Genomic DNA, 14,235 nt, shown 5'->3' on the forward strand with positions numbered 1-14,235 from the left:
TATAGCCTGCCACCTTGCTATATGAGTCTATTGTTTCTAGAAGCTTTTTCATAGAGTCTTTAGGATTTTCTAAGTAGAGTATATTTTCATCTGCAAACAGCGAGAGCTTAACTTCTTCCTTTCCTATCTGGATTCCCTTTATATCTTTTTCAGTGCAAATATGTTTAGGAGAGTGATTTCTTCCTGCTGTACATACTCCTTGATTAATACAAAATGCTCATCTTTGTCCCTTATAACTTTCCTGAATGTAAAGTTTGCATCATCTGATATTACTATGGCCACTCCAGCTTTTTTATGGGTGTAGTTTGCTTGGAAGATTTTCCTCCAGCCTTTTATTTTGATTCTGTTTGTTCTGATTATTTAGGTGTGTTTCTTGTAGGCAGCAGAAGGTTGGATTGAGTTTTTTGATCCATTTAGCCACTCTGTGTCTCTTAACTGGTGCATTTAGTCCATCGACGTTGAGAGAAAGAATTGTCCTGGGCTTTAATGCCACCTTTATATCGAAATTTTGTGTGTCATTTGGTCAGTCTTGTCTTAAATTAGGTCTTTCAGTTTTTCTCTTAAGACTGGTTTTGAGTCTGTAAAGTTTCTGAGCTGTTGTTTGTCTGTGAAACCATGTATTCTTCCGTCAAACCTGAAAGTGAGTTTTGCTGGGTACAGTATTCTAGGTGAAACATTCATTTCATTGAGCTTTGTCACTATGTCCCACCACTGCTTTCTGGCTTTGAGTGTTTCTGGTGAACAGGTCAAGTGTGGCCTCATCCCCCCCAGTCTTTCCAGGTAACTTGATCTTACCTGCAAGACCCCGCCCATTCCTGGGAGGGGTCTTGGGAACTGGATATTACATGTAACCTTACCTGCAAGACTCCTCCCATTCCGGGGAGTGGTCTTGGGAAGGTTATATAAGGCCTTTGACCCAGGGGATTGGGGCTTTTGGGCTTTTTGTCTTTTGCCGGGATGGAGGTTGCAGGTGACATGGATGAAAGAAGTAAGATGCAGGGCTAGCTAAAAATGGCTGAATGCTTAAATAGGTTTATAATAAAGGCCACACAAATGTTGGCCAGGGGAATAAAGATGTTATCTTTCTGGAAGCCTGCCTGCAAGTGAGTTCAATACCCATCGCTTTCCTGGACCCAGACCCGCTGGTTAATGGGTGATGGAGCCACGTGGCCATGCCTAAGGACAAAGACCTCCATCCACCACCCAAGGCCATCTTAACGGCTGTTTTGCAACAGTCAAGCACCTTAATCTTAATTCTGTCATGACTTCATGTCTCCCGATGGCTGTATAATAACATTGTGTATATGTACCATAGTTTCTTTAATCATTCATCTGCTGAAGAGCGTCTTGGTTGTTCCCAGAGTCTGGCTACTGTAAATAGCACTGCAATGAATATAGGTGTGAGGAAGGCATTTTTGTATTGTATATTTGTGTTCCTAGGGTATATCCCTAGGAGTCGTATAGCTGTATCATATGGGAGCTCAGTTTCCAATTTTTTTGAGGAGTTTCATATTGTTTTCCATAAGGGCTGTCCTAGACGGCATTCCCACCAGCAGTGAATGAGTTTCTTTTGCTCCACATTCCTGCTAGCACTGATCTTTTTTTGGTTTGTTTGTTTATTTTTGGGGAGGCCACATCTGGTGATGCTCAGGGGTTACTCCTGGCTCTGTGCTCAAAAATCACTCCTGGCTTGGGGGACCATATGAGATGTGGGGGGATCAAACCACGGTCTGTACTAGGTCAGCTGTTTGTAAGGGAAATTTCCTACCACTGAGCCACAGCTCCAGCCTCAGATTGTTCTTGTTTTTTTGTAATGTGTGCCAGTCTCTGTGGCATGAGATGGTACCTCATAAGTGATTTGCATCTCCCTGATTATTAGTAATGTGGAGCATTTTTTTCATGTGCCTTTTAGTCATTTGTATTTCTTCTTTGAGAAATTGTTCATTTCTTCTCCCCAGTTTTTGATGGGGTTAGATGTTCTATTCTTGGTAAGTTCTGTAAGCACCTGTACATCTTTGATATTAGACCCTTTTCTGATGGGTGTTGGGTTCATAGTTTCTCTCATGCTGTGGGTAGCTTTTGTATCCTAGTCACTATTTTCTTTGAGGTGCAGAAGCTTCTCAGCTTAATATAGTCCCATCTGTAAATCTCTGCTTCCACTTTTTTAGACAGTGATGTTTCTTCCTTAAAAGCACCTTTAGGCTTCTTCTGAGGAAACTGAGGACCTGAAGGGAGCCCTGTCCTGTGCTTCTCTGTCTTTCCTGAATTCTTGAAGCTCTCCTCAGAGCCCTGGGAAGCGAACCCCCAAAAAACTACATTCTGAAGCTATCCAGCGAGCGAGTGAGTAAGAAATGGCTAGCTGTGGGGGTTGCCAGGCAGAGTGCTGATTGCTCTACCTGCAGAGTCTCTGCCCTCTGTACTTCTTCTGAGGAAACTGAGGACCTGAAGGGAGCCCTGTCCTGTGCTTCTCTGTCTTTCCTGAATTCTTGAAGCTCTCCTCAGAGCCCTGGGAAGCGAACCTCCAAAAAACTACATTCTGAAGCTACCCAGCGAGTGAGTGAGTGAGTAAGAAATGGCTGGCTGTGGGAGTTACCAGGCAGAGTGCTGATTGCTCTACCTGCAGAGTCTCTGCCCTCTGTGCTTCTTCTAAGGAAACTGAGGACCTGAAGGGAGCCCTGTCCTGTGCTTCTCTGTCTTTCCTGAATGAAGCTCTCCTCAGAGACCTGGGAAGTGAACCCCCAAAAATACTGCATTCTGAAGCTGCCCAGCGAGCAAGTGAAATCTACGCCTGCCCAGTGGGACCCGACTGTGAAAAACTGTTAGTGCTGCCTGTGTGTGTGTCTACTACCCTGTTGTGTGAACCTCTTGGGAGTGGGCCAAAAAGAGGCTATAGCAGAGCACTTTAGCTCCGCTTCGCTACGCGGCCATGTGCTCTTTCTAAGAAAAGAACACCATCGCAACAAGAAGAAAAAAATCACACTAAGCACTGTGCTGGATCACAGAAGCAAGCATTTCTCTCCAGACTGTCTTCTCTGCTGAATGCTCGGGCCTAAGATATGATCCTGTGTGAGGCTTCATCCACGGAGGACTCCCCTCCCTTAGAGGCAAGTCGGCCCATCCAGAAAGGGCTGAGCCAGAGGAGTGTGCTGCCTGCATTATATAGGCAATGAATACCACCACAACACGTAGAAAAACCCACAATACAAGTGTGACAATGGGGAAACAACGCAGGCCAGCATCAGACATAGAGAATGAAGAGGACAATTCTGATGACCAGATAATGACCAACCAACTAATCAACCTCTCAGTCAAAGACTTCAGATTAGCAATATGAAGATACTCAACGAACTCAAAGAAACCATGGATCGAGTTGAACAGAACACTAATAAGAACCAAGAAAATATGAAGACAGAAATCACAAAACTCCAAACTGAAATAACATGTCAACTAACAGGCCTGAAAAAGTCAGTAAACGAAGTGAATGACAAAATGGATCAGCTCTGGGACAGGGTATCAGAAGCTGAGAATAGACTTGGTGCTGTGGAAGATGAGATACATAACAATTTCATACAGCAGAAGAGATTGGAAAAAAAACTTAAAGCAAATGAACAGACAATGGAAAAATTAGTCAAAGAATGGGAACAGATGAAAATAGAAGTCTATAATAAGCTCAACAGAAACAACTTAAGAATCATTGGAGTCCCAGAGACCCAGGAAGAAAATTTCCAGAAGGAATCAAGAACATCATTAAAGAGAAATATCTAGAGCTAAAGAATATATGTGATCAAATCCTGCCTGCTCGAAGAGTACCAACCAAAAGAGACCCCAGGAAAACCACTCCAAGACACATCCTAGTCACAATGACAAATCCCACAGATAGAGACAGAATTCTGAAAACTGCAAGATCAAAAGGGGAAATTACATTCAAGGAAGCATCCTTGAGATTACAGCAGATCTGTCACCAGAAACACTCAATGCCAGAAAGCAGTGGTGGGATATTGTGACAAGACTGAATGAAATGAATGCTTCACCTAGAACACTGTGCCCAGCAAAACTCACTTTCCGGTTTGACAGAAGAATACATGGTTTCACAGACAAAAAACAGCTCAGAAACTTCACAAACTCAAAACCAGTCTTAAGAGAAAAACTGAAAGACCTAATTTAAGACAAGACTAACCAAAAGACACACCAAATTTCTATGGCATTAAATCCCAGGACAATTCTTTCTCTCAACATCAATGGACTAAATGCACCAGTTAAGAGACACAGAGTGGCTAAATGGATCAAAAAACTCAATTCAACCTTCTGATGCCTACAAGAAACGCACATGAATAGTCAGAACACACATGGACTCAAAATAAAAGGCTAGAAAAATTATCTAAGCAAACTACACCGATAAAAAAGCTGGAGTGGCCATACTAATATCAGATAATGCAAACTTTATACTCAGGAAGGTTGTAAGGGACAAAGATGGACATTTTATATTAATCAAGGGGTATGTAGAGCAGGAAGAAATAACTCCTAAACATATATGCACAAAATGAGGGGCCAGCAAAATATTTAAAACAACTGTTGACAAATCTGAAAAATAATATCAATAACAACACAATAATTGTGGGGGACTTCAACACGGCTTTGTCAACACTGGATAGGTCAACCAGACTGAAACCCAACAAGAATATACTAGACCTGAGGGGAGAAATGGAAGAAAGAGGCCTAGTGGATATATATAGGACACTCCATCCCCAGAAACCTTGATACACATTCTTTTCCGATGTACATGGGACATTTTCCAGCATAGACTACATGCTAGCACATAAAACAAACCTCCATAATATCAAGAGGATAGAAATTTTGCAGACTACCTTTACTGATCACAAAGCTCTGAAATTATTTGTGAATTCCAAAGGGACTCAGAAGAAAAACTTTAACACCTGGAAGTTAAACAGCCTCATACTCAATAACCAGTGGGTCCGAGATGAAATCAAGGAGGAAATCAAAAGGTTCCTGGAAACAAATGACAATAAAGACACAAACTATCAGAACTTATGGGACACAGCAAAAGCAGTACTGAGAGGAAAATTTATAGCTTTGCAAGCACACATCAGGAAGGAAGAAGGAGCTTACCTGAGTAGCTTAATGACACAGCTAATAGAACTAGAAAGTGCTCAAAAAAAGGACCCAAAATTAGGGAGACAGAAGGAAATAACAAAGTTGAGAGCAGAAATCAACGAAGTGGAAACCCAAAAAACAATCCGAAAGATCAACGAAAGCAGAAGTTGGTTCTTTGAAAAAATAAACAAGATTGATAGACCACTCACAACCCTAACAAAGAAAGAGAGAGAGAGAAACTTAATAACTCGTATTAGGAATGAAAAAGGAGAGATCACTACTGATATGACAGAGATTCAAAGGGTAATCAGAAACTACTTTGAGAAACTCTACGCCACTAAAAATGAGAATCTGGAATAAATGGATAAATTCTTGGAATCTTATAATCTTCCACAGTTGAAGGAAGAGGATGTAGCATATCTAAACACCCCCATCACCATTGATGAAATTAAAATGGTAATCAAATGTCTGCCCAAAAACAAAAGCCCAGGCCGAGATGGATTCACTAATGAATTTTTTCAAACTTTCCAAGAGGAACTACTACCAATCTTGGCGAGACTCTTTCATGAAATTGAACAAACGGAAACACTTCCAAATAGCTTTTATGAAGCCAACATCACCCTGATACCTAAATCAGACAGAGGTGCTACGAAAAAAGAAAATTACAGACCAATATCGCTGATGAATGCAGATGCAAAGATCCTCAACAAAATCCTGGCAAATAGGATTCAATGCCTCATTAAGAAGATCATCCCGGAATCCCAGGAATCAAGGATGGTTTAACATCCGTAAATCTATCAACATCATACACAACATCAACAACAAGAAAAATAAAAACCACATGATCATATCAATAGATGCAGAGAAAGCATTTGATAAGGTCCAACACCCATTCTTGATCAAAACTCTCAGCAAGATAGGAATGGAAGGAAGCATTCTCAATATAGTGAAGGCCATCTACCACAAGCCAGTGGCAAATATTATCCTCAATGGAGAAAAACTAAAAGCCTTCCCTCTAAATTCTGGCACAATGCAAGGCTGCCCTCTCTCACCACTCCTATTCAATATAGCACTGGAAGTACTTGCTATAGCGATTAGGCAAGAAAAAGATATCAAGGGAATCCAGATAGGAAAGGAAGAAGTCAAGCTCTCACTGATTGCAGATGACATGATACTCTACTTAGAAAACCCTAAAGACTATTCCAAAAAGCTTCTAGAAACAATAGACTCATATAGCAAGGTGGCAGGCTACAAAATTAACACACAAAAATCAATGGCCTTTCTATACACCAATAGTAATAAAAAAGAAAGGGACATTAAGAAAACAACCCCATTCACAATAGTGCCACACAAACTCAAATATCTTGGAATCAACTTGACTAAAAATGTGAAGGACCTATACAAAGTAAACTATAAAAGTCTGCTCCAAGAAATAAGAGAGGACACGCGGAAATGGAAGCACATACCCTGCTCATGGATTGGCAGGATTAACATCATCAAAATGTCAATACTCCCCAAGGCATTATACAGATTTAATGCCATCCCTCTAAAGATACCCATGACATTCTTCAAAGAAGTAGATGAGATATTTTTGAAATTCATTTGGAACAATAATCACCCTTGAATACCTAAAGCAATCATTGGGAAAAAGAATATGGGAGGAATTACTTTCCCCAACTTTAAACTTTACTACAAAGCAATAGTTATCAAAACAGCATGGTATTGGAATAAGGACAGGTCCTCAGATCAGTGGAATAGGCTTGAATACTCAGAAAATGTTCCCCAGACATACAATCACCTAATTTTTGATAAAGGAGCAGGAAATCCTAAATGGAGCAGGGAAAGCCCCTTCATCAAGTGGTGTTGGCACAATTGGCTAGCCACTTGCAAAAAATTGAACTTAGACCCCCAGCTAACATCATGTACGAAGGTAAAATCCAAATGGATTAAAGACCTCGATATCAGACCCAAAACCATAAGATATATAGAACAGCACATAGGCAAAACACTCCAGGACATTACAGGCATCTTCAAGGAGGAAACTGCACTCTCCAAGCAAGTGAAAGCAGAGATTAACAGATGGGAATATATATATATATATTTTTTTTTTTTTGGTTTTTGGGCCACACCCGTTTGATGCTCAGGGGTTACTCCTGGCTATGCGCTCAGAAATCACCCCTGGCTTGGGGGGACCATATGGGACACCGGGGGATCGAACCGCAGTCCATCCGCTTGCAAGGCAGACACCTAACCTGTAGCGCCACCTTCCCGGCCCCAGATGGGAATATATTAAGCTGAGAAGCTTCTGCACCTCAAAGGAAATAGTGCCCAGGATACAAGAGCCCCCCACTGAGTGGGAGAAACTATTCACCCAATACCCATCAGATAAGGGGCTAATCTCCAAAATATACAAGGCACTGACAGAACTTTACAAGAAAAAAACATCTAACCCCATCAAAAAATGGGGAGAAGAAATGAACAGACACTTTGACAAAGAAGAAATACAAATGGCCAAAAGACACATGAAAAAATGTTCCACATCACTAATCATCAGGGAGATGCAAATCAAAACAACGATGAGATACCACCTCACACCACAGAGAATGGCACACATCACAAAGAATGAGAATAAACAGTGTTGGTGGGGATGTGGAGAGAAAGGAACTCTTATCCACTGCTGGTGGAAATGCCTTTTAGTTCAAGCTTTATGGAAAGCGATATGGAGATTCCTCCAAAAACTGGAAATCGAGCTCCCATACGATCCAGCTATACCACTCCTAGGAATATACTCTAGGAACACAAAAATACAATACAAAAACCTTTCTTTACACCTATATTCATTGCAGCACTATTTACCATAGCAAGACTCTGGAAACAACCAAGATGCCCTTCAACAGACGAATGGCTAAAGAAACTGTGGTACATATACACAGTGGAATATTATGCAGCTGTCAGGAGAGATGAAGTCATGAAATTTCCCTATACATGGATGTACACGGAATCTATTATGCTGAGTGAAATAAGTCAGAGAGAGAGAGAGAGAGAGAAAAATGCAGAATGGTCTCACTCATCTATGGGTTTTAAGAAAAATGAAAGATATTCTTGCAATAATTTTCAGACACAAGAGAGAAAAGAGCTGGAAGTTCCAGCTCACCTCAGGAAGCTCACCACAAAGAGTGATGAGTTTAGTTAGAGAAATAACTATATTTTGAACTGTCCTAATATTGAGAATGTATGAGGGAAATGGAGAGCCTGTTTAGAGTACAGGCGGGAGTTGGGTGGGGAGGATGGAGATTTGGGACATTGGTGATGGGAATGTTGCACTGGTGATGGGTGGTGTTCTTTACATGACTGAAACCCAAACACAATCATGTATGTAATCAAGGTGTTAAAAAAAAAGCACCTTTAGACTCAATGTCTGGGATTGTTTTACCTACTTGTTATTCTACATTACTTAAGATTTTGGGTCTAATATCAAGTTCTTTAATTCATTTGCATTCAACTTTTGTGCATGGTATTAGATGGAGGTCTAAGTTCGCTTTTTTGCATGTGGCTGACCAGTTGTCTCAACACCACTTGAGCCATTTGTAAGAGGCTTTCCTTGCTCCATTTTGGGTTTCTTGCCCCTTTATCAAATATTAGATGACTGTATGTCTGGAGAACATTCTCTGAATACTCGTCTATTTCACTATCTGAGGGTCTTTCTTTATTCCATTACCATGCTGTTTTAATGACTGTTGCTTTTTAATACAATTTAAAGTTGGGGAAAGTGATGCCTCCTATATTCCTTTTATAAAGGGTTGCTTTAGCTATTCGTGATTGTTTATTGTTCCAAATGAAATTCAGGAGTGCTTGGTCCACTTCTTTGAAGAATGTCATGGGTATCTTTAGTGGAAGTGCATTAAATCTGTACAATACTTTGGGCAGAACAGCAGAGAGAGCAGGGAACCAGACAGGAGAAAGCAGGAGCCTTTCAGAGTTCTTCTTTGTGTCAGGGCACACGGTAGGAATTTGACTGTGTTTTTTTTAATGACCTGCTGTTATTTAATATTAATTTTCAGACTGACAATATGTTGACTAGAAGGTTGCAGATGCCTCATCAGCTTAGCCCCCCAGCTTAGGATGCAGAGATGGGAGTGTGAGGGAAAGCGGCCCTGCTGTCCACAGTTAGTAGAAGTTAATGGTGCTGTGGAGATCACTGCTTGGGATTCCACTGCCTGGTGGAATCACTTTATTGTGTGAAGTAAATCGATTGCCAAGGAATGGAATATTGGTAGAAGATGCAGGCGAGGATTGATCAGGAACATTCCGAGCAGTAAAGTATCTCTGATTTGGACCTGTTCTACCCCAACAGAGGAATATATATATATATATATATATATATATATATATATATATATATATATATATATATATATATTTTTTTTTTTTCTTGTTCAAACTGATGCATATGGGTCAGAATTATTGGACTAACATTGGTTAGTCCAATTTTGGGTGCAGTGTAGATCACTAGATCTCGGCAGTCCCCAAATGTGTATCCTAAGAACTCTTCCTCTCTTCTAACTGGCAAATATGGGATCTCCCTGAATTGCTGTCCTCTCTGTTTGTCTGTCTGTCTATCTGGCTTTCTATCTATCTATCTATCTATCTATCTATCTATCTGTCTGTCTGTCTGTCTGTCTGTCTGTCTGTCTGTCTATCTGTATCTATCTATTTTTCAATCTATCTTTCCCACTCTCTGCTAAACAACAAAGAAAATAATCTTGTAAGATTTCTTATCGGTATTATAAGCGAGGATATAAAATGTTGCTGGTAAGTAAAATGAAGAGCCAAGAAGGCTCAGAACGTCAAGAGCAATGATCATGATTGTTCTTGCTGAATAGGAATAACATTCCTAGATGTTTCACTCTGTAGAGGTCCCTAAAGTAAAACGTGAGACTTCGATATGCTTCAGATTTCATAAAGCCATTTCATAAAGCTAGTGGATAATGAAGGAAATCTTCCTCCTGCAGTGCTCCATGATGTTATCTTTTAACATGTTGAATCTCTTCCTTCCCATCCTTAAATCAAACAAAGGCGGAACCGGAACCTGCTCCACTCACTGAGCCAACGGCAGAGGCGCCTCCAACTGCTGGGCCAGAAGCTGGAATGGACACCCAAGCTGAGGAGCCCCTGGAGGGAGCAGTGGTGAGCACCCCGTTTCCCCTTCCTTTGTCCCACCTCTCTCTGCAGTTGTGCTCACTCCTGGCTCCCATGTCTCCACTCCATTACCTTTCATGCTTCCCTTGGGTCCGATCACCTCCAGGTCTCCTGTTTCCCAGGGTAAACTAACCTTTGTTTCTTTGCAAGGGAAGCTGCATTTTCATTTATTTTGTACAAAGAAAAATACCGAGCTGGATCTGATGATTAAGAAAGGAATTTTCTAGCATAGTGTCTAAGGTGCATATCAAGAATGTGCCAGATTGAGTTCAAGAGTTCAATTCCCAGCACCTGGTACTTCCCAAGTATCATAGAGAGACCCAAACATACTGGGTGTGGCCTCAAAGACCCTTGAGCACCATTGCAATGGATCTGGATTGCTTCTGACTTTGCATTCAGCGATTACTCCTGGCAGGGTTTCAAGAGACCATATTTGATGCTGGAGATATATGGCTATGAGCCAATCATGTTTCCTACCTACTGTACTATTGTTCCAGCTCCATTATTTTCTAATGAGTAATTACATAGTTACTATAGATATAAATCACCTTTTAGAGATACTCTAAATATTTGCTATTTATACACATTAAAACTAAGAGTAGTAGAAATATTTAACACACCATATTGTGTAAAAATATATCATTATAAAAATTAGTGTTTCTTAATGCTATATAAAAGAAATTTTTTGGAAGAATACTTCATCCAGCAGATATCTGTGTGCTGAAGCATATAAGTAAAGGTCATAGTATTTTAAAAATATGTATGCCATGAGGCCGGAGCAATAACACATCGGGTAGGGCATTTGCCTTGCGTGGCTGGCCCAGGTTCAATCCTTAGCATCCCATATGGTTCCCCAAGCCTGCCAAGAGTGATATCTGAGTGCAGAGCCAGGAGTGGCCCTTGAGCACTGCCAGGTGTGGCCCAGAAACAACAACAACAACAACAACAACAAAGTATGTTTTGTAATTAAAAGACAAATAGCAGATTCTTGTAAAGGTTTTGTTGAGCCTCAGAGATGAGGTAAGGACAGGTTCAAGTTCCACTATCTGAGTCTGTTCTCTAAGGAAAAGAACTTTTTTCCTCCTCATCTGATCTAAAAATAATAGAACGGGTGTTAACTAAGATCAGGGAGCTAACAACAGTTGGATTTGCCTAATGTTTCCAAGAAGTAGCTACCTTCCATATTTCTCTAATTGACATACTTGGATAAAGTTCAGTTCTCTCTTCCCAATCTCTAAAAATCCATCTTATTCCAGGTCTTTTTATTTCTAACATGATATATAGCTCTTTTTTGGTCATAATGTATTATGGTTATTCTTTTCCTAATGAAGGTGCTCTTTACTTGCTAGATGTTTGATATTTAGTTGCAAAGATTAAAAATCCACAGTATCTGGCGTTTTTAATTGGCAATGTGAATGCAGTTGTCATCAGTCAAGATTGGGCTGACATGACCTTTCTAGGTCCTCATTTTCTAGCCCAAATATCACACTACAGTTATTATTTTTAAGCCTTGACAGAGAACATTTTATCTGAAGTGAAGTAGCAGTCTCCTTTATTATTTTTTTAAGAGGCAAATGTAATTTGAAAACCAGGACATTTTAGCAGTGATTCACTAAGAGACCTGGGGCTTTCAGAAAAGCTTAATCATTACATTTTCTTTGTTTGTAGTTTCATTCCCCTCACAGAAAACATTGTTTTTCTCTTCATTGCCAATTTCTGTCAGTATATTTACAGCAAGCATTTTGAAAATCACTGTTACTTCTTCAAATTTTTCATGTTCCATGTTATGTAATCAATAAAAACTTTCTCTAGGTACAAAATTAGTCAATATTTATTTTGATACACATATTTTACAACCAGGTTAAGTAGATAAAGATTATTTAATTCATATTTATTTTTCTTTTAGGAAAAAATGTAATATATTTATATTTCTGCCAAAATATATTTTACTCAAAACGAGTGTCTTTTTCTTTTTTCATTCTTTGGGCCACACCTAGTGACACTCAGAGTTACTCCTGGCTATGCACTCAGAAATCGCTCCTGGCTTGGGGGCCATATTGGACTCTGAGGATCGAACCAAGGTCTGTCCTGGAAAAGCCATGTGCAAGGCAAACGCCCTACCACTGCACCATTGCTCCAGTCCCAATTGTGTCTTTAACTTTCATTTTTAATAGAAATAATTATTGTAGTTAAATTTAGATTAGCATTATTTCTGAAATACACAAATGAGAAATAAGACTTAAGTTGTTTTTAAAATTGATAGAGGGACTTGAGGAATAGTATAGGACACTTGCCTTGCACCTAAGTGTCTTCTTTAGCACCTGCCCATTTTGTTCCTCAGCCTGGCCCATAGGGATCCTTAAGCTCAGAGCCAGGAGTAAGCACTGAGCAAAACTAAGTGTGATCTCCCCAACTGCCCCCCCCAAAAAAAACCCTCCAGACCTGGACTTTAATCTGTACATACTTACCTCTTCATTATTCCAGATACTGTATTTTTAAGTGTTTATAACATGTTATTGACAGATTACTTGATATCACATCTAACTAAAACCCTTTGGACTCTAACTACTGTGAAATACTATCCAATCCAAGTAATTCCCACAAAGAATGCCCATGTTATCACAAGAGTAGGTGTATGGGGTCTAGTCCTCAAGCAGTCAAGATGAAAAGATGGAAAGCAGGGAGTGAAAATTGACTGAATTCAGAAAAGAAGGCAGAGAAGATCCCAGATTATATTTAGAGTCTCTTAAATCAAGATTCCAGAGAAAGATGGAAACCTTTGCTTTCATAAACCTTCTTAACGAACTGAGGAGGCAAACTGAGGCCAACATGTTTTCCTATGTTACAAAATGTGTACCATTAAAATCAGAGAGAGGACTTGAGATGACATATTCTGGTGACTAGATTATCTTCTGATATTTAGATTATTTACTAATCTATATTATCTAGGTCAAAGGTCCTCAAAATTTTTAAACGGGGCCAATTCACTCTCAAGACTGTTGGAGGGTTGGACTATAAATTTAAAAACTGAACAAATGCTTATGCACACAGTATATATTCTTTATATATATTCTTTACTTTGAAGTAAAGAATAAGACAAAATGAGAACAAATAGGATATTTAAAATGAAGAACAAGTAAGTTAAATCAACAAACTTACTAGTATTTTAATGAGGACTATGGGCCTGCTTTTGGCAGGCCACAGTTTGAGGTCCCCTGCCCATGACTGAGAGGAGGAGTCAAGAAACAGAGAAAAGGGGAGTCAAAGAGTGTGGCACACATCGCACACATGCGCACTGTGATCCAGGACAAGTTGGCTGCTAAGCAGGACAGGCAGCAGCAACAAAACACCCAGCTAGCTGACTAAATGTACTCAGCAGGCCACATGTGGCCCAAAGGCCATAATTTGGGGACCTCTAATCTAACTCATCCAGTTTATAAGGATCACTGTGGCCCACCCATGTGACTTTCCATATCAGGAATTCCTTTTCTTGGGCCACATTCCTAATCTTGCCCAATTCCCCTTGTGTTCCTCTCTCTAGAATCTTATGGCTGGCTATTCCTGGTTTGTAGGGCCTAAAAGGCCCTAAATATTAAACAGTTGCATGTTGAACCTCAGCCTTGAATGGATCAAGTTCTACATGTGCTTAGTCCCCACTAGTTCTGCAAAACAAGGGCGCTATATGGAAAAGACCCCTTTTGAAATGAGAATCTATCACTGCCAAGCCACTCTTGAGGAAAATCACTTTACCTTGCTCTGCCCTTTTACTCTGTGTTCTGTGGGAGGATTATTGTTAGCTAAATTATAATTTGTTTTCCTTCTCTCAAAAAAAATCTCTAGTTTATTACTTCAACCTCTAAGGATTTACAAGCCCTTGTGGCAATGCAAATGCTATTTATTATAACTTTACCCAGCCTTTTTTCA

General features: G+C 40.0%; 1 protein-coding gene across 4 annotated transcripts in view; it reads left to right on the forward strand.

Moving 5' to 3' along the window:
- Positions 1–14,235, forward strand: part of AMPH (amphiphysin) — a 280,138-nt gene that overhangs the window by 246,330 nt on the left and 19,573 nt on the right. For all 4 annotated transcript variants that reach the window (XM_049781869.1, XM_049781870.1, XM_049781871.1 and 1 more), the window contains one exon: positions 10,189–10,299. In XM_049781869.1, coding sequence (XP_049637826.1) covers positions 10,189–10,299 — 111 coding nt within the window. The remainder of the gene's footprint in view (positions 1–10,188; positions 10,300–14,235) is intronic.

The sequence above is a fragment of the Suncus etruscus genome, chromosome 10 (assembly GCF_024139225.1).
Source record: "Suncus etruscus isolate mSunEtr1 chromosome 10, mSunEtr1.pri.cur, whole genome shotgun sequence".
Taxonomy (NCBI): Eukaryota; Metazoa; Chordata; class Mammalia; order Eulipotyphla; family Soricidae; genus Suncus; species Suncus etruscus.